Source organism: Lepisma saccharinum, chromosome 2 (assembly GCF_977018435.1).
Source record: "Lepisma saccharinum chromosome 2, izLepSacc3.1, whole genome shotgun sequence".
Classification (NCBI taxonomy): domain Eukaryota; kingdom Metazoa; phylum Arthropoda; class Insecta; order Zygentoma; family Lepismatidae; genus Lepisma; species Lepisma saccharinum.
Window position 1 is genome coordinate 11,358,758 of NC_139230.1, and position 21,227 is coordinate 11,379,984.

Here is a 21,227-nt window from a genome sequence, read left to right on the forward strand (position 1 = left end):
AATGTAGTAAGAAAATAGCACAATTAAACTTACTTCGTTTTTATGTTAGCTTTAAAAATGTACTTGGAAACGACAGGTAGGAGACTTGAAAATTAGGAGTGCACGTTGAAATATCTTCCGAGCATGAAGGAGGTAGGTAATTTGAGGAGAGATGAGGGGACAAGGGGGGCTAGGGTTGTCAAGGTCACCTCGAACAATTGTAGATTGCGTCACATTGCCACTTTAGTGAGTGTATCGCGTAGTTACCATTTGAGCCGCTTGTATTATTCAGTGGTGGGCAATAAAAATATCGAGCTTCTTCATTTAACGTGGTTCCCCAGGCATGAATTGCAAGAATAGGGCAGCTACAACGGTGGTGATGAAGTTCTTCAAGCCATAATACATTTTCGTGTGCATCAGAATATTATCGGTGCCATCTGCATCAAAACTTGCAACTTTCTGCTCGTAAGATTTTTACCTGAAGCAGTTGGCAACACTCGTGTGCCGACTGAATGGCGCATTTTTTTGTGTTCTGTGGTAAGGCGTTGGGGGAGGTCAGGAGGGCTGTTTTCTAGCGTAGCAGCTTGAAGGGATTGTGCGTGGTTTCGAGCGGTTTTTAGGTGGACAAGCACGTCGACGTTTGTTGTGGCCGATGGGTCAAAGTATTCCTTTCATTAGTGCTTCGTACCGTGCAAGCATTGCTGCGTAATGAAGACTACCAGCTGCTTCGTTGAAGAATGTGAGAAGTGAATGCCAGAGGCGGTAAGATTTTTCTGGAATTTTCTTTATTTATCTAGTTTGGAATGTTGTCGTGATAGAAACAGACACAAATATTTTGTTTTATTGGCTGTCATTGCAGTATTTCAAAACAACGCGGTGATGTCAATTGCTTAGGTGTCTAAGTCGAGTTGATGGCGTGTAGTTTCTTCAGAGTTTCGTGCTTGCTCAGGAATGTGCCCAAAACTTTCTGCCAAGGAGGGTGTAAGAACAGTTTCGGATAACGTATCACCAAAATGACGGTAAGCTTGCCCTTTAGGCCAATTTAGGGGAGAAATGTTTAATTTAACACTGTTGACGAGTGTGTACAGAAACCACTGGAGACTTTTCCTCGCTAGTATCTTCACATTTATCTATTGAAACTAATTACAGAATGTGTAGAAAGTTAATTATTTTATTTGGTCTTTCTGCGTACAGAGGCTGTTCAACATCAAATCTAAATTCATTGGACTTGCACTCGTCCTGAATCTAACTCTGGACTTACAGACAGCAACCATAACTACAGTACTTGAGGGTTTATGAACTTTATGACGGGAGCCAAGTCAGTGGGCAAAAGAAAATAAACGCGTTGGCGTCTATGTTGCAATCTCGCCACCCGAGGCTCCGGGTTCAAGTCCTGGTGTTTATTGTGCCCCCTCTTCAGTTTCATATTATCTAACCATAATCCATCTTCATCGTCGCGATTAAACAAAAGTTGTAGAAAAGCTACGTAAAAATATATAAATCCAAGTAGTTTTTTGCCTCGGGGCTCACAGTAAACCCGGACCTCTATTCTATCTCTTTTAGTGTTATTGAGACTATTTTTATTCGAATAAATATATATATAACACATACGTACATGACATGTTGTTACTTAAATTTATCGTTGTACAAAACACTACATTTTCAAGAATGCACATTTACTAATATAGATGAGGCATCTTCTATAACTTACGACTAACGCCGTTGCCTTGTGGAGGCATCCAGTTCGATTCCTGCTGACACGTATCACGTAATGGTTCGGATCCTACTTTAAACAGGTTCTCTGCCGACTTGATCATAGAATGGAATAAGACTATATGTAAAAAAAAAAAAACCGCTATATTCTATTTGAGATGATACTTCTATTAGAAGAAGATTTCACGGCTCAAGTTCCTTTTGTTTTATTGCGATTTCATCGTGCTACGAATGCAATTTTTACATGGTTCGATTTCGATGTACGTCTGTTAACACATACTGCGGAGATTTAGCGATTACTTAAGGTTTTGTTCAATGTATGCTTTCGTGGTTAGGTTTGGTGCCCTTAGCATTAAAATAAAGTCCCTAAATGCATTCTACTAAGGTTCCGATTTACTTCTACTTTCATTCCCACGCTTCTACGATATATTTATTGTCGCTTGTCGACGGAGAATATCTTGTCCATGAGAAGTGCGTATGGTAATTTTTTTTTCAACATAAATAACTTCTTTTTTTTTAGTCCAAACAGTGCTCATGACTTTAAGGAAGGTTCAAATTTCGTGTGACAATGATTTTCAAAATTCTACTATAATTAGTCTTTGTGCTAGGAGAAATCATAAAACAATCGGAACCGTTACTCCAAATTAAATATGTAACTCAAATCTTCAACAACCTAAGCTCTTGGTTAAGTCTTTAAAATGTCCCCCTTGTTATGTTCTCAGTTGAATTGCAGCACACAGTGATAGATAACAAGTCGTTGACATGACACACAACTAGAAGTCTTCTGGTGTTTGAAATTTACCTTATGACTTAACACATTACACTCTCTTACATAAACTGGATATCCTTTCCTTGTCACAAAATAAAGTAGTGTGTGGACGTGAAGGTTTGCAGATTTTGTAAACTAGGTGGTGTGATAACATTACCCCCCCCCTCCCTAGGCTTGGCCCCACAGTGGCGCATTAACGATCTTATGTCCTGGGTTCGGGCGATTTTTCTTCCATTGACCAATAAGATCATCTGTTTGTTAATTTTAGATACAGGGTGCGAAATCCTAGGGAGCAAGGGGATTTCTCCCCACCAACAATCTTGACCTCAAAAATCCCCCCCCCCAACAAAAATTTCCCGGGGGAGAGTTTGTTATAACAACAAAACATAAGCAATTAGTTTTGATTTCTTATGTACTTTACTAAGGATATCGAAAACGCACACAAAATAGTATGGTTGCGAGTGCGCACAGCACAAGAAAAGTAAAACAAGAATGTAAGTCAAATATAATTATAAATTCTAATTGGTTTATTATAATAGAGAGCAAAAACTAAACAAAAGCTTATACATAAACTATTCCAACTATTTTGTAATTTATTGACATCTTGAACCAGTTAGTAATGGAATTTTGCTACTTTGTAAATATGTTGTGTTTAAAAAACAAATTAATTCATTTATGTGTATTTAATAATGTTTTTGAAACCTTTAGTAATTAATTGTATTTTATATTTAATAACATTATACATATAAAATTTATAAATATAATATAATAACATATGTAGATTTGTGTATGTAGATTAAGATCTTCCTCCCCGCCACTAGTCTTCAATGATTTCGCACCCTGTTTAGATACCATCTGTACAGAGGTCCTCGCAAATTTTAGAGTAAACCTGGGATTTGATATTTCTTAGTTTGAAACACTTCGGTGGTTTTTATACCTATCGTGATGATGCTTAAATTTAGACATATAGAGAAGCTATTATCATTTACTGTTTTTGTTACATTATCGTTTGTTTCAGAGTTTGGAGGGGTGATCGCTAAGATGTCAGGGTGGGGGCGATGACTATCGACTCCTTAATTGTTTGCTAGTTTCAGGTATCTCGGTGGGGGTTCCCCTCAGCGCCACCTTAATCCACCCATGTCTCTATTCATTGCCCTAGATTATAGTTTCTCAACCTATGGGGCGCGATCCACTGCTGGGTGCCGAGGGGAAGTTTGGTGGGTCGCGGAGTCGGACTCGAAAATGTATTTACTGTCTCTTCAAAAACCTATTACAAGTAAATTACTAAGATATATTGTTTTAACAATTTAAATTCAACCCGTGTGCGTAGTCGATCTGTATTATCTCATCTCTCTGCTCTCGGTAACGAGATTAAAAATTACTTTCCAGAAAGTTGCAGTGAATTCAATTGGATTCCAGACCCGTTCTCGTATTTTGAAAGTTCAAACATGTTGTCAACAAAACTAAGAGAGCAACTGTATATCAGCTGCGATTCTGGCATTAAAACTAAATTTTTGAGAGTCAGACTTAACGAAGGTTTGGATATCTTTAAAAGGTGAGTATCCTGAACTTTTGGATGAGGCATTAAAGTTGCTCATGCCGTTCTCCACCTCATATTTGTGTGAAAAGGGATTCTCATCTTTGATTCAAGTGAAGAGCAAGTACAGAAATATACTTGACGCGCACTCGAATTTGCGACTTAAGTTAACCACCATTGAATCCAATGGCGAAAAAGGCAGCCCCCAACCGTCACATTAGTTTGGTGAGAAACAAAAATTGTTTTCAATTTCAGCATGTGTGCTTAGTTAGATGTTAGACTAGAATGAATTAGTTTTTTATTTTAAATTACATATTTACTTTTTTAGTATGAAGTATGTGTAATTTGTTTAAGCAAGCGTTAAAGAGGGCTTCTTAATGTACTCGATGTTAGTAAAAATATGATTATAAACTGTGTGCACACCTCTACAAGTAATTCTACCGGCGCCATGCTTATGGGTCCCATGAAGTGCAATATCCTTCAAGGTGGATCCCGGACTGAAAAAGGTTGAGAAGCACTGCTCTAGAGAGACGGTTCTTGATTTCTTGGAAATCAATCCCAAAAATTGTCTTCATGACAAGCTGCTTTACATTCTGTTGTGTGAAACACTGTACATGTTAAGATGTCAATGTTGAAATATTACAGCATGGACGATTTTGAATTTACGACTTTTTGTTATTCACAATGTTAAAGGATAATTGCTACCACGGTGTTATTTTTACCTTTAGTGTCTCTCTGAGCGCCCGTTTCCAAGTTTTATTGCCTTCTGGCTTTTATTGCCTAGATATATAATTACTCGTCTGTTAATATTATCGATGCAGCCACTACGTTAAGTGGTCGACACTCGAGCTCGCCACCGAAGTTCCCGGGATCGAGTCCCGGCATGGGTGTTCTTTGCTAGTGTCCCTTTCTCGTTCTCATCGTCGCGATAGCCAGAAGTGGCAGAAAATCGACACTAAATAACAAAATTACAAAATACTGTGTAAAGAGCGTAAACTCGCACCAAACTGCCCTATTTCTCTGGTATAGTTTTGTGTGTACTGACCATTCATGTAAGAAGACGTGCCCACCTGTTTCGTACCAAGTGATCGTAATGACTTTCACGTGCAATGAATGAAGCTAAGGCAACAGGAAGCTGTAGGATATTCCCATCGCGACATCACAGTTACCGGTCTCCATACCAACAACCGACCTTCATGTTAAAAAGGACACTCGCGTTCATTATTAGTGGAGCGTTGCAATTGTCAAGTGTTGTGCTCAGATAGGCTAATCGGAATTTGACGCACCGTTTAAAGTGAGATCCGAACAAATGATGATGTGTCACCTGCAATGGAACCCCGTCTTAATTGTTAACATCTGTTCGCAGTTCTGTTTTTAGTACAAATGAATAGCGCAGACGAAAGCAATGGTGATCGGAAGAAAGCCGAGGAAGGCAAATGTGAGTATCAGAGGTAAGAGAATCGATCAAGTAGACAGCTTTAAATATCTTGGATGCATCGTAAGCCATGATATGAAATGCATCCAAGAAATAAAAGTAAGAATCGCAATGACGAAGGAAGCCTTCATTAGAAAGAAAAATATTTTCTGTGGATCTATGAACAAAGAACTGAGGAAAAGACTAATGAAATGCTTTGTATGGAGTGTAGCTCTATATTGACACTGAGAACAAGTGAGAAAAAGCGACTGGAAGCTCTGGAAATGTTGTTAGTTCTCTCGCGAAATTGTATGTATTTAAGAATTCCGAGAGCAGAGTTCTGTCAGTAATACATACATACATAAAGGTAAAGTGTTCCCCTGTGCTATGCACCACGGCATGTGTATAGGGGGTGTGGGGTTAGAGCCCCACACTTGATCACGGCCGAAGGTGGGGGTGATGTGATCAGCACCACGCTCCTGGCCGCCTTTATCCCCACAGTTTCTTCCAGGTACCCACTTTATACGACGCTGGATGGGCGCCGGAGCCGCTTGAACAGGTCAAAAAGTCCCTTTTCTCCCCCGCCGGGGCGAAGACTGCTCGTACCAGATTTGAGGCCACACAACCTCACAAACGCAGTATGGATTATTCCAGTAACGGGAGTTGTCTCAGAGATATTCGGAACAAGCAACTAACATCCCAAGTGATGAGAATCGTTTGTCTCGGTTGTTCTTTTTTCCGGCCCGTTCTTGGAGCACATCTGCAAGAAGGGAAAAGTTTATTTTCAAAGGCTGCGGAGAACCGACATTCGAGAACCAGTACCATCTGTTTGTTTTTGACCAGCAGGTAAACTAAGGGTGGGAAGAAAATGTCCTTGTTTTTGAGTGCATGAGACTCAAGTGCAACGTTTCTACCTGCAAGCGAAAGGTGTTAAGAAAACTAATCTTACAAGGAGAGGTTACAACTCGGGAAATTGAATTTGGGATTGATTTCGTGCAGTGGTTGTCTCCTATATGTATTGATATCCGTTAGACTGACACGTTACCACCGGGTCATTTGCCAGTCGGACAATATCTTCGGCTCATGAAGCGCGCTTGGATAGCTTCGAAACTTTGAAGCGCTTTTTTCGCAAATGGCTACCTAGTGCGCGCTATCACCTTGGCATATCAATAGGTACCTCCATTACATAAAGTCCCATCCCAAACTCCAATTTCCTAATCCGTAGCTTTGGTCGGAAATTCACGATTTTTGAGAGAATTAAGTAAGCTATCTTAGTTTGCTATCACCACGTCACAAATGCTATCATTGAAAACTGGCATGTGTGATGTGGATAGCGCTTGAGCATGGACGTCCGGAAGGGGGAGCAAGAGGGCCATGCCCCCTCCCCTGGAAAATGAAAGTCAACCAAAAATTGTATATTTGACTCGTGTAATTTCATTTCAGTAACAGCAATATACGTTAATTATTGCGAGGGCGTTGCAGGAACTCGATAACTTCAAACTGAAGCAGGTTTTTTTTTTTTTTTTTTTAGGGGACAACACTATTATGCGGGAAAATCTGCGTCGTTTGCCCTCTGGGGAGAAAAAGAACCTGCTAACGTCCATGCGCTTGAGATGAAAATTGTTAGTTGGGATCTTCACTGAAGTCTTGGGAACAGGTTATGCGCATGGACGTCCAAAGGGGGCACACTTCTCCCCTGGAAAAAAATGTCACCCTAAAAGTATATATATATATTTCACACATATAATTTAATTTCTGTCACAGTAATTTGTTATAAGCGCGTTGCGAAAATATGCTTATTTCAAACTGAAGCAGTGACTTTGAGGGGAAAAACACTATTAAGGTAGAATATGCCTAGTTTGCTCCCCCCCTCCCCCTGGAAAAATCCTGCAGACGTCCATGGTTGTGGAATTCTTGTGTGATGATAATGAAACAGTGGTGTGCCCAATGGGGATTGGTGGGGATCATAACCACCCATTTGGCCCAGTATTCCTAAAAAAGAACGTCAAATGCAGGAAAGTATGGCAAGATAAGGGCTGACTACTAAAAAAAAGTACACTTACCACCCCCTCCCTTTCGAAATTCCTGGGAACGCCACTGGGTGCGGGCTAAGAAAATGTTCCTAGAGGGAAAGGCATTCCCCTTCATCTGTTCACTTCAAGCAGTAGTGTGTGGAGAACATGGACATCACGAACGGGTGGCAAGGGGGCTGTGTCCCTCTCTGGAAATGAGTCACCAAAAATTATATATTCCACACATATATTTTCAGTCACAGTAGTACATGTTAATTATTGAAAGGGCGTTGCAGGATCATGATAACTTCAAACTGAAAAAAGTTGTTTTTTGGGGGGCCAGTACTATTTCGGAGGAATATGTGCCTCGTTTGACTCTGAAATTAACAACTTGCTTTTTGACTCTGAAATTAAAAACTTGCTTTTTGACTCTGAAATTAAAAACTTGCTTTTTGACTCTTGAAATTAAAAACTTGCTTTTTGACTCTTGAAATTAAAAACTTGCTTTTTGACTCTTGAAATTAAAAACTTGCTTTCCGACTCGGAAATTAACAGCTTGCTTTCCGACTCTGAAATTAACAGCTTGCTTTCCGACTCTGAAATTAACAGCTTGCTTTCCGACTCTGAAATTAACAGCTTGCTTTCCGACTCTGAAATTAACAACTTGCTTTCCGACTCTGAAATTAACAACTTGCTTTCCGACTCTGAAATTAACAACGTGCTTTCCGACTCTGAAATTAACAACTTGCTTTCCGACTCTGAAATTAACAAACTTGCTTTCCGACTCTGAAATTAACAAACTTGCTTTCCGACTCTGAAATTAACAACTTGCTTTCCGACTCTGAAATTAACAACTTGCTTTCCGACTCTGAAATTAACAACGTGCTTTCCGACTCTGAAATTAACAACTTGCTTTCCGACTCTGAAATTAACAAACTTGCTTTCCGACTCTGAAATTAACAAACTTGCTTTCCGACTCTGAAATTAACAAACTTGCTTTCCGACTCTGAAATTAACAAACTTGCTTTCCGACTCTGAAATTAACAAACTTGCTTTCCGACTCTGAAATTAACAAACTTGCTTTCCGACTCTGAAATTAACAAACTTGCTTTCCGACTCTGAAATTAACAAACTTGCTTTCCGACTCTGAAATTAACAAACTTGCTTTCCGACTCTGAAATTAACACACTTGCTTTCCGACTCTGAAATTAACAAACTTGCTTTCCGACTCGGAAATTAACAAACTTGCTTTCCGACTCGGAAATTAACAAACTTGCTTTCCGACTCGGAAATTAACAAACTTGCTTTCCGACTCGGAAATTAACAAACTTGCTTTCCGACTCGGAAATTAACAACTTGCTTACCCCTCCCTGGAAAAATCCTGCGGACGTCCATGGTCAAGAATCTGAACACGTTCACCCCATAGGGAGGGCTTCGTTTCTCGATTTCTGTTTTTAGAAATAAAGTATTCTCATTACCGAGAAAGTAACTCGTTATTTGTGCCACGTGACCCCGCAAAACCTATTTTTCCCCCAAAAAAAGGCATGACGCTCGCTACACCACCATATTATGAACAGAAAGCAATTCCTTATCAGATGGTGTCTAAAACTACATTCTAAAGCAAGTTTCGACGGCTGCATTGAGAAACATTTTTCTCGTTTTGCTGTGAAAGCATTTGGGACCAAGCTTTTATTGACCTTCGTGTAAGGGTTATCGTGTTGCAACTCGGAAGTCACGGACTACCTGGCGCTAACATGCACAATTTGAAATTACCAATTATTTATGTAACTACTGTCGTTCGATGTAGAAACGGAATAGATAGTGGTGAAGATAGTGACTACCTCTACAAAGATTAATTGGAGAAACTTAATTAGAACCGCTCGTTGAATAATTAAATCCTGATTTGTAGAACGGTCGATTTCTTCGACACGGACGAGGTCAACCAGTGGTTGGTGAAATTTGTTCTGTAGAGAGTAATATGAAGAGCCTGGACTATTAGGCACTAAAATTTGAAAATATACACAATAATAGGCCCTAAAAATAGACACATACCAGCCATTCGATTTCAATATTGTAAATAATGACGTGCCTAAGGGGGGTTGGTAGGGGCATAACTCTTCCCTCCCCCCCTTTTGGACCAGTATTAAAAAAAAAAAGTCAAAAGCAGGAAAATATGGCAAAATGAGGGGTGGCTACTAAAGAAAATTTCTCTAACCCCACTTCTCGAAAATATTAGACACGCCATTGATAGTAAATAATGTAAAGCCTCAAATTAAAATTCTCTCATCCAAAATTTAATACTTTCATAACATTAATGGCTGTAATTTCATAATGCATGAAAAGGATTTCATGATTGTATAATTTTTGATTTAACGAGAACAACATTATTATATACTCGTACATTATTTATTCATTTTCAAGACAAGAAATAAAAATCATCTGCTGCAACCTCAACATAAACGTTCTATAGTGTAGAACAACAATTGTTCTTCATTCATAATGACGGCGGGTTTTCACAAAGGAACAGTCGGGCCTCTCGGATGGCGATAACTTCGTCGCCTTGTAATAAAGGGGTACAAGGGTCGATACCTGGTGGAGGCACGTTGCACAGTGGTTCACTTCCCACCATAAAACTGTAGGCCCAATCCCGATTAGTCTTGTCTGTGGATAAAGTGAATTTTGAACACGAATTCAAACAAACAAAACAACAATTATGGTCGGGTCAGGATTCGAACCAGGTATCGAGATGGTGGGTCGACCGTTCAACGCACTCGGTCACACGGGCAGCTTTAAGGCCACAAGCAGTGATGGACGGACTTACTTTCGAGGCGCGGGAGGATGAACTTTTCTATTTTCCGCCCAGTGGCGTGCCCATGATTTTCGAAAGGGAAGTAGGTATACTTTTTTTAGTCCTCATTTTGCAATCTTTTCCTAAGTTTGAAGTTCTTGTTTTTTAGGAATACTGGGCCAAATGTGGTGGTTATGCCTCCTCCCCCCCCCTTATAGGCACCCCACTGTTGCCAGGTACTATGCACATTGAAGATGATGTCAAGAGGGCTATTGCTCTTTATTCTCATGTTTATTGAATATTAAGTTCTAGTCGTCAAAAAGAGGGGAAAAACTTTTCTGTGCTCCCTGAATTCATGAGAAACGTAAACAAGAAATGCACGAAACGCACTTTTCGCATTTGAAACTGTATTTGGTCCATCTTAAACTTAAAACACCAACTCAATCAGTTTGGACACTTCTGGGCTATGAAAATAATGCTCTACACGTTCTCACTAGAGGAATGTGTTTCAAACACGTTTTGGCTGTATTTAACTACAGACACCTCATTTGATAGCATAGTAGAGTTTTGATAACTTGTATTGGTTTTGGTAAGATCATTTCTTTCAGTTTCACAGAGGTGGTCAATGTGGCCCCTTTACGAGCAAGGGAGTTGGTTCCCCGTGCTTTGTAATAACCTGATCAAGGAACTGAGGGAGCTCATTTAGCGTCATTTGATCTCCTACATAAAACTACGCTGATGTGAATAACTGTGCAGTTGGCCCCACACTTTAGCCTCTTAATGCCTATCGTTGATTGCCAAGAGAAAGTATACTGCCCTTGCCCCCCCCCCCCCAAGTTTTGGCACCCAATCGCCGCCATTGTAGGAGAGTGTCGCAAACATTTAGAAAGCTCCCAGCAATAATGTCACTGATGGGAGGGGGAGGCGAGAGATGTTAAAAGGGTGTTGGGTGTGTGGATAAATAGCTGAACATTGTTTATATGTAGTTAAAATTCTTGTTTTGCCTCCACTTCCTTTTCCATATACCATACTATTTTTATTTCAGCATTGTAAATATATTACCTGTCATAATTCTAGCAATATAGAAACTGATGCACGCAGCACATTAATAGAAACAATATATTCATATTTATCTAACTCCATATCCATATTCTCCCATGTTACCTGGTTTACCACTGGTAAACAAACTTTTTTCGTATGTATAGAAATTGTAGCAAAATTTGAAGTTGTCAGACTTCCGTTTTTGTTTCACTTGCATCCCTGCTTTGGTATTTTTATTTCTGTTATCTCATTAATATATATAAAAAAATATGTACAATAAATAAGAATTGTTGAGGTAAATCAGTCAAATTTTTAGAATACGCCACTGTATTGAATTTTTGTATCCATTTATATTTTCAGATCTTGCACCTGAGGATAGCCTCTCCTTGATTCGTCGCTCTCTCAAATCATCTTGTAACATGGCTACAGGATCCAACTTCGAGGGCTCTGTCCCACACGTGTTCGTAACGTTTGGTGCATCGGTAAGTGGTCACAGATTAGAAAATTGAAATTTGTTAATTTATAGTGAGCAAGTTAGGTGAAATGTTAATGTATATCACTACCATAATTTGAAACACTGTAAAATGACGTGCCTGCAGAACAAAGAATTAACATGTGTTACTCCACAACAAAAATTGTGATTGTTAACTTGTTAGGATTTAGTCTGACACGACAATTGACATTACTTGAAGGGCTCTTCCAATGCATCCCACACCATGGCCGTGCTCTTTAAGGCATCGTGTCATGCCTTGGGCTCTGGCTATGGGATGGGCACAGGTTCGAGTCTCCTGTGGGAAGCATAACAACTTTCCTCCTGAGATTTTTGCTTGTGTATGGGACCGTTGGCCACCCTCATCTTAAGGAAATTGCGGATCTACGATTGAGTAGCCTAATCCAGTCATGGAAACCTACAACGACGACTGGGGTTCGTGGTGCTGACTACACATCACTGGATGATCTCCCACGTCGACAGGTGGGAGTGAGGCTGTCAGTTGATAGGTAGACCCTGGCCCTCATGGGCTGTTGTGCTTCCAATTGCAGGACAATGTGGCTTTTCTCAGTAACTTCTTCTAATTAATTGGTTGATAGTGTTATAATTTGTATCTCTTACTTGTTGATTAGTACTGATAAATTCAAACCTGGCCAATCATGTTTTAACTTTCGTTTTGCATAGGGCGACTTAGCTAAAAAGAAGACTTATCCAACTCTATGGTGGCTCTTCAGAGATAGACTGCTTCCTGCCAATACAGTATTCGTTGGATATGCAAGATCAAAGTTGACTGTGTCCGAGTTGAGAGAGAAGTGTCATCAGTATATGAAAGTAAGTATCTACTTGTAAATTATATAAACCTGGAATGCTGTCAAATCTGTTACAAACTAGAGATGAATTTATACACAGGGTGTTGCCAAACTACATTGATAGACTTTTACATCATGTAAAGATCATAAAGAGAAACGGATTTTTTCCATGTTGTTTTAGACACTGACATCTCTAAAAATGGCATTTTCTATCGTATGTATGCAGTCGCATGATAGAAATTCACAATTGCCACCAATTGTTATATTTCCTGTCAGAAAAGGACAATTTTTTGTTTGTTTGCTAGAGACAGACTGTAAGCAATCACTGCTAGGGCATCATTCTGTAATGTGAATACCTCTGTACAAAATCTTTGAAGCCTTTGTTTAATGTAGAAACATGAAATACAATAAGCCGACCACTGTAGTGGAGTGGTTATCACAGTGCACTACGATGCCAGGGGTCCCGGGTTCGAATCCTGGCCTTGTAATGGTTAATGTGGACAATCAAAATATTAATAATAATAATATTTGGAAGGTGTGGCCAGAGGCATGGATCGAAAGAATATGTCCTATACCTAACCAATTACGAAGATTCTTCTGTTTGAGACAATGATGTGTTTTTGCACATTGTCTCAGTCTCTTAAACTAGAACCGTCAACCAAGGATACAAATCTCTGATATCAAACACATGTGAACTAAGTATTCATAAACACATTTTGCAACATTCGCAATGTTAAATGCTACCTTTTCTGGTATTCATGCAATAGACGTCCTTGTTAAATGAGCGTTGTGCTGGCATACAATTTTACATAATAGAATTGTACAACCCAGCAACGTTCTTATATTAAGTTAATGGACTTTACACAATTTATCCTTTGTATGCTGCTGGTTTTGTCATGCAACTTAATTTCAGGACACAAATATCATGAAAAACTAAATATGCTGACCAAGGCAGTAATTTATTTTATTAAAAACATAAACTAAACGTAAACGTAAAGTCTGACTTTTGTACTTGATACAGAGTCTGAAGAAGACCTTGCTAGAAGGTTGAAACGTTATGTTTAGTTTATGTTTTTAATAAAATAAATTACTGCCTTGGTCAGCATATTTAGTTTTTCATAATCATGGAAACAAGGCTTAATGGTGTTACAAATATCATATGAAACAGCAAAGTATAACAACATAACAGTTACTTAGAGTTTGGTTGCCAACTTTTATTTCAATAGTCTCACACAATGAAGTAGTGACCATTGATCCTCAACAAGTACATTTATAATATAACAACAGAAGACGACCAGCATCCAATATTATAACTACAATTTAGCCAACAACAATTAAAGGCACAAGCAGTACATTTGGCACATGTTGACAATGTAGGGACAATGATAAATAACCTTGACGTAAGTTATACACAGGTACATGTATGTCATTAATTCAACACGTTGATTAAGCATTGGTTTGAACAAGAATATAAATTCGATAAAGATCTAGTGACTAAATATAATAATGCTTTCTTTATCTTTTTGGCAAATGGTGCTCTTAGGAAGTATTATTTTAATTTACTCGACATGTTCAGAATTCTGTTAAGATTCACACATTGAAGGGACAATTGTGGTCTGCACACGTTCAAGAAATTCTAGTAGAGGGGTTTGGATCGGCATTAATATGTATTGGCAACTTGTACGTTAGTCAAATAATTGTTGAAGTAAACATTTATGTATTCAACGTCTTGTAGTCACATTTAAGCTTAGTGGCGAACACAGAAACCTCTCAATCCGATTACGTCAATATACATATATATACATATATATATATATATATATATATATATATATATAGGTGGCCACGGTGGCTCAGTCGGTAACGCGTCTGACTACCATGCTCAAGGTCCCGGTTCAAATCCGGGAACTTTTCTAACGGTGAAAGCGGCCCCGGCGCCCACCCAGCGTCGAATAACATGGGTACCTGGGGGAAACCCTGGGGGGTAAAGGCAGTCAGGGGCGTGATGCTGATCACATCACCCCCACTCACGACCGGATCAAGAAAGTGTGGGGCGTTACCCTCACACCCCCTATACGCCTTCATGGCGTGGTGCTATGCACAGGGGAACACTTTACCTTTACTTTTACATATATATATATATATTCACTTCACTTCACTGAATCTCAAAAGACAATTCTGCTACTGTTCACTGTACATACCTGAAGAACATTCTCTTTGAAGCCAAAAGGGAAAGTGCTAGTTTGGTCAGAATACTTCATCTCACTGGCTAATGTGACTACATCTAAAGCTTCGTCTAAGTAACACACCATACACTGGAGTCCGTCAAATGGACATGGCTGCTTCCAAAAATCCACGTAACTTCTTCCGATTTAGTTACAGTTTGTTGACTCGACGATTTGAGATGAAAAGTCTGGCTTGACATTCTTCCTACCAACTGGTCATTTCTTCACCAAGACTAGTCGAAACATTTTAATAATAGCAATGTCAAAAATGAAGCTTATGTTGCAAACTGAGACACTCGTGCATACCACGCCATACTTGCACATTAAGTAACTCCTAAAACTGCAAAGGTAAGTTCAAGTGATGTTAAACTGGAATTATTCTAATAGGGCACTAGTCAAATCAATTTCACAATGTTCCGATTCTTCACTGGATCAACCAAACAACACTTACGAGGATGCAGGAACGCTTCAATCCGAATCCAATCAACTCGTACTTGTCCATTTTCAAAAAATATCATGCACTCGTTTCACTCGAATCCAGGCAAACTATCGTGAGATGTGTTCTTCCATTCCTTCTTCAAAACCATGTTGCAGTGTTAATGTTACCCAATACCCCCCATGCGTGTGCAACTGCTGTCACGCTTTCACTGATGTACTGCACAGCTGTGATCTGCCTTCGGAGGAAATGACTAAGATAGGAAGTATTCCCCTAGCTGAGGTTTTCTGCACTAATGCACGCCAACATAAAAATGACTCTCAGCGTACCGAATCGTGAAATACGGAAAGTTGTGAGGTATTTCCTGCGGCTTGAATTAATATTTTTAATTACTTTTACTACTCCGTGGAGAAATACGTCACAGCCTGAGCATGGGTGTTCTTTGTGAGTGTCCATCCCTTCATCAATTTTATCACATCATCACTTATCCTCATCATCACAATTAGCCAAATGTGGCAGAAAAGCGACATAAAATAACCTAATTCGGTTTTCCCAGCCGATGACAGCGGGCAATTTCCTCGCTTCGGACGTTAAGCTTTAGTGTCTTGTTTAACACATTCAGAACTTTCTCCTCCACGTTTTCCCTTATTGTTTCTTGGACGCCGTGGATAAGTACACTCTCCTATGCGAGTACTGTTCCATGTCATCTAGCTTTTCTTCTTGCGCCTCCATTTTATCCAGCAGGGAGAGGAACTCTTTCTGTTGTTGCTTGAACTTCTCCTCCATTCCGGCCTCCAACTTAGTAAGTTCCATCTGCAGCTTCTGTATAGTTTCAGAATTAGGTGGAGCACTGGCGATGTTACCTCTCATTTTGCTTTCCAGTGCATCCTTGAATGACGACAGTTCACTTCTCACTTCTTTCTCAAAGTTTTTGAGACGATTGTTGAGTTCTTTTGCTGGAGTGTGTGGCATCTTCAGTTGGTATGCCTGAGCCAGGAGTACCACAGCGAGGATCTCTCCGAACAGAAACTTCCGCTTTTTTTTAAACACGTGTTTTAGAATGAATACACAGTGCTCTCACAGTTGTGTACAAGTTCACATCACTTATAACTTTGCAACCAAAGCCCAGCAAACCCAATATCCAGCACAGAAAGTGTTTTTATCCGGAGCCGATTTCAACACGTCTAACTACCTGTCGCCATCTGTGAAGCAGTGCTCATAGCATCCATGAGCAAAACGTTACTAAGAAAAGTTCCATCTTTATGTCCTCTTTACAGTGTGAAAGTTTGTTAGTTTGTTAGTGTTGCACAGTGACATTCTGTGTGTTTTCTTACTGTGAAATTATAACATTTTGAATCTGATTAGTAAGCAAGTATACAAAATGTTGGTGTACTGAAAGTACCTATTTAAAAATGGACACCAAAACAATGAATTAGTTATTTTTTATGTAATTCAGAGATATGTTTACATCAGAGTTTTCTATGCCATCATTGTGTAATATGTTCGTTTTAGTTCCTCATAATTGACACAGAAAGGCAGGTCATTTTTTTATCCAAGTTAAGATTTTCATTTCATCAATAATCCTCTTAGTCAACCCAAGAGGTACAAAAGAAATGTAATATATTCAAAATAGAAATGAATTTGAAAGTTTCATACTATAAATACTGCAGCAATTGTTTGTATCTTTGTCTCAAGTGTTTTCTCTCTATTTATTTAGGTGAAACCTGAAGAAGAAGAGAGATATGAGGAATTCTGGAAAGTGAATCACTACATTGCTGGGAGCTATGACATGCGCAGGGACTTCGAGCTCCTTGACCAGGAACTAATGAAACATGAACGAGGCCCTGTTGCCAATCGGCTTTTCTACTTAGCACTGCCACCATCTGTTTTTGAACCAGTGACTATAAACCTCAGAAACACTTGCATGGCGCAAAAGTAAGAACCAAATATGTTTATTTGATTGTGTGTTTACCAGGGGTTCTGGACCCCTCCAATATGTCCAAAAATAAATAAGAAAAATATTTATGATAATAATTAATAATAATTACAGGTGAGGCACTTGGTTCGGACACCCCTGAAACTTAATTCTAGATACTGCCTGCTGTTTACTACACACATACATCTTAGTTCCTGGTTAGAATGGGGTTATTCGGATGCCCACTGAAAAATATGATTGATGAATACATACATGAAATGGAGAGCAGTGAAGGTCAAGATGTACTGAATTTCACAAAATACTGTAGATCAGTGTAATGCTACTACATACACACTAGGGAAAACAGTAGCAGCTTCATTACCCTGGCCCGAAAACCCAATAAGCCATTTGAGCATAATAGTAGTGACTTGAGAATAGTATAAAATTCTAGGAGGAAAGTGTTCTTAATCAGTAATAAGTCACAAGTCCATCCATCCTGGTTAAAAATAGTGCACTAAAAAAAACAAGTGGATAAATGCTATTTTAAATATAATGTTAGAATTAGCCGATACTAATGTACCAACATCATTAACTTGTCAATTATTACTAAGAGGTTCTATGTAATAATAATTCATGTCATAACTAGCCTCCCCATATCCAGAACTTGTAAGTTGAAATATTTTTCCCTACCTGTGTGTTGCTGGCTTTGAGGCCAAGCACTTTGGTGGTGAGATCGTAAGTCTTCCACTTAAGGTCTGTGGTTTGAGTCCTGACCTGGGTGTGGGTGGTGTTTGCGAGTATTGCTTCTTCAATTTGATTGAATCATCACTTATCCTTAATGTCACAATTAGCCAAAAGTGGTAGAAAAGCAAAGTAAATACGAGGATCATTTAAAAAAAAAGTGATTACTCAAAAATTTGTCCACTGTTTGTCACTGGTAGCAACAATGAATCATGTATTCAGATAATGGCTTTATTCCCGCCTCTACACACAACATTTCATTGTTCCACAAATGACGTGTGGTGGCAGCACTGTGCTGACTGTACCCTTGTTGAGTTGTGTGCTCTAAAATATTGTTCTCATTAAGCGAACAAATTGTGTTCATCAAAATTCAAGTTGAATGTGGAAGAAATGCTGCTAAGTGTCGGAGAGAACTTGTGCAAACTTGTGATGAGGCACTTCCATATCCAATGGTTCAGTAGAGTACCATAGTGATTCACCAAGAATTCAAAAGTCCCAACAAGCACCCAGGAACATTAAGGCTGTTGCTTACTTGTTGCCTATGACTACAAGTTTAAGTTCTCCTTTGTCACACAGTACGTAAGGGGGGTTACCATGAACAGTGAGTATAACAGTAACTTTCAAGAAAATCACTTTCGATCAATTATTCATCAGAAATGACTCAACACTTCTGGCGAGACATCAGATTTTGCTGCACCACAACTCAGGGTGCCATGCTGCAAATTCAGTGAGGCAGATCCTCAAGCAGTGGGATTGTAAAATACTAGAGCACCCCATCTATATTCAGGACATGAGTTCTTGTGACTACGACTTGTTTCGGAAGCTAAAAGATCCTCTATGGGGACGTCGCTTCAAGACCATTGATGGCATAGTGCAGACCTTAGGGCTTTGCACATATCCCTCAGTGATATGTGGAAAAATGATTCTGCTGATGGCATGAGAAAATTGCCAGAAATTTGGCAATGTGTGCCATACTCAGCTGGAGAATATTACGAAGGAATGCAGTAACTTTTTCCTCCTCAATAATGTAAGTAGACAGTTATGAGCATGTATATCACTTTTTTTAAGTGATCCTTGTAACAAAAATACCAATACATACAAATACCTACTTTTAAGTGTTGATTCACAAGTAACATACATATACCTGTTTGATATGCACCGTAGTGATTGCAAATGCTTTGGAGCTCTAATTGCTCTTATTATATATTTAGGACTGTAATCTACTCAAAATATGCTAATTATACTTTTATTGCCGTACTATTAAACCTGATTTTATAACCTTCTTTATTCAGGGGCTGGACCAGGATCATCATCGAAAAACCATTTGGTAGAGATGCAGACACATCTGCACAATTATCAAATCATCTTGCATCACTCTTTAGGGAAGATCAAATGTATCGTATTGATCATTATCTTGGAAAGGAAATGGTGCAAAACCTGATGACTTTGAGGTAATTGAAGTAATGATCATTGAAGTGACTTTTCGACTTAGTTGACCCTATCAATTTGATGGTACTGTGAACATATGTGCCCATATAAAGTAGTGTAAAGTGCTCCTCTGTGCTTTGCACCATGCCATGAAGGTGTATAGGGGGTGTGGGTTTAGGGCCCCACACTTTTCTTGATTTCTGCCCATATGCTGAATGCTGAAGTGAATGTGAGTGAAGGGTGAATTTTTAAGAAGTTTGTAATTTAATGAATACTAAAATAAATGCTATTTATTAAAAATATTCAACTTGAACTCCAAACTTGGCACTGGCCTCTGTGGCAGGAGTGGCCATTTTGCATGTTTTTTTTTTGTTTTTTTAATAAATCTAACCCTGGTAGGCTTTGTATTTATTTTTTCTGCTAACCCCCACCCCCAAAAAAGGCAAATTTAAATTTTATTCTGTTTTTATTCTGGCAATGCATGCATAAAATTTTTCTTAGGAAATAATTTTCACCCTTTCCAGCAATCGATCAGTATGTTCAAATTTTGCTATGATTTATTTAACATTTTAATTCTAGCATCTACAATTTTGGCACATAAATAAGGTATTCATGGCCTATTGTTTTCAAGCATCTGGATACACAATTGAGAAGGAAAAGCATTTGCTTAATGACAGGCAAAGTGTAAAGGTGGAAATAATGGGAACTATTGACCAACAAAGGATGAACAGAGATGTCAATAATTAATTACATGTTTTGCTGCAGATTAATTGATATACAAATTTTAACTTTTTTATTTTACGAAAAAGAATATCAGTTTAGAGATTTTGGGCTGCTGAATCAAAAATTGCCAAAATTCTACATTGGCTCTAGGTTACAAGATAAATTGACCACTTTAGAAAACACTATAATGAATCACTGCCAGAAAGTTGAGATCGGTTGTATCAGGCAGGGTATTGCCAAGTTCTTTTTTTTTCCAGGGAATTCAGGGTAAAGAGAGATACAGGAAAATGTGTAAAAATATATCACAAAAGTGAATCTTACAACTGCAGGGAAGAAATTAGAATCAATTAAAAAGTATTGATACACTGTAGTAATTTTATTTTAATTCTCCCTTCTAGATCATCTTGTAATATGATTTAAATTTTTGGCTCCAGGTTTGGGAATCGAATTTTCAGTCCAGCATGGAACAGAGAATGCATTGCTTCTGTGCACATAACATTTAAGGAACCATTCGGCACCCAAGGCCGTGGTGGTTATTTTGATGAATTTGGGATTATTCGAGATGTCATGCAAAACCACTTACTTCAAATCCTATGTTTGGCTGCAATGGAAAAACCAGCTTCGGTACACCCTGATGACATCCGTAACGAAAAGGTTAGATCCCTTACATTGTATTATGATTTGGCACAAACTGGAGTTGTACTAGTAGAAATTTCAGCAAAAAATGCAGGCTCAACCAGGATTCAAACCCAGGTCTTGGAATACCATGGCGTTGATCTTCAAACTGAAATTTCTACACCTCTTGTGTGTACAAAGTCATAAGGTAATGTACATATCTACACTGTGAGAAACTAGGCACAGTTGATGTTATCAGTGTTTCAAAGGCAACAGGTTCCTTTGTGAAAGCACGGACAGTTACAATTCTATGCAGGTAAAACACTGACCACACAAATCAGGTGAAACAGGCTGGCTCTCTAGCTGAGTTGGCAGAGCAATGGCACAGTATGCCAGAGACCCAGGTTTGAATCCTGGTTGAACCTGCATTTTTTGCTGAAACTGAAACAAAGGTGTTGATCTAGATATAAATTGTGTATTCAGTGTGTATCAGTGATAAAAGACTAGTTCTGATATATTCTGTATTTTATTGATAAATAAGTGCAGGAAGAGCATTAAGAAAATAGTAATTGATAAAGTAAAGTTATCCATG

General features: G+C 38.8%; 1 protein-coding gene across 6 annotated transcripts in view; it reads left to right on the forward strand.

The window, feature by feature from the left end:
* LOC145983912 (glucose-6-phosphate 1-dehydrogenase-like) overlaps window positions 1-21,227 on the forward strand; it is a 72,391-nt gene that overhangs the window by 42,684 nt on the left and 8,480 nt on the right. For 4 of the 6 annotated variants that reach the window (XM_083117030.1, XM_083117036.1, XM_083117034.1 and 1 more), the window contains 5 exons: window positions 11,614-11,735; window positions 12,428-12,574; window positions 16,931-17,148; window positions 19,162-19,320; window positions 20,455-20,674. In XM_083117030.1, the coding sequence (XP_082973156.1) occupies window positions 11,614-11,735; window positions 12,428-12,574; window positions 16,931-17,148; window positions 19,162-19,320; window positions 20,455-20,674 (866 nt within the window). Of the gene's footprint in view, window positions 1-111; window positions 133-247; window positions 742-11,613; window positions 11,736-12,427; window positions 12,575-16,930; window positions 17,149-19,161; window positions 19,321-20,454; window positions 20,675-21,227 lie in introns of those variants that run through there. The other 2 variants (XM_083117035.1, XM_083117031.1) reach the window with 2 other exon arrangements.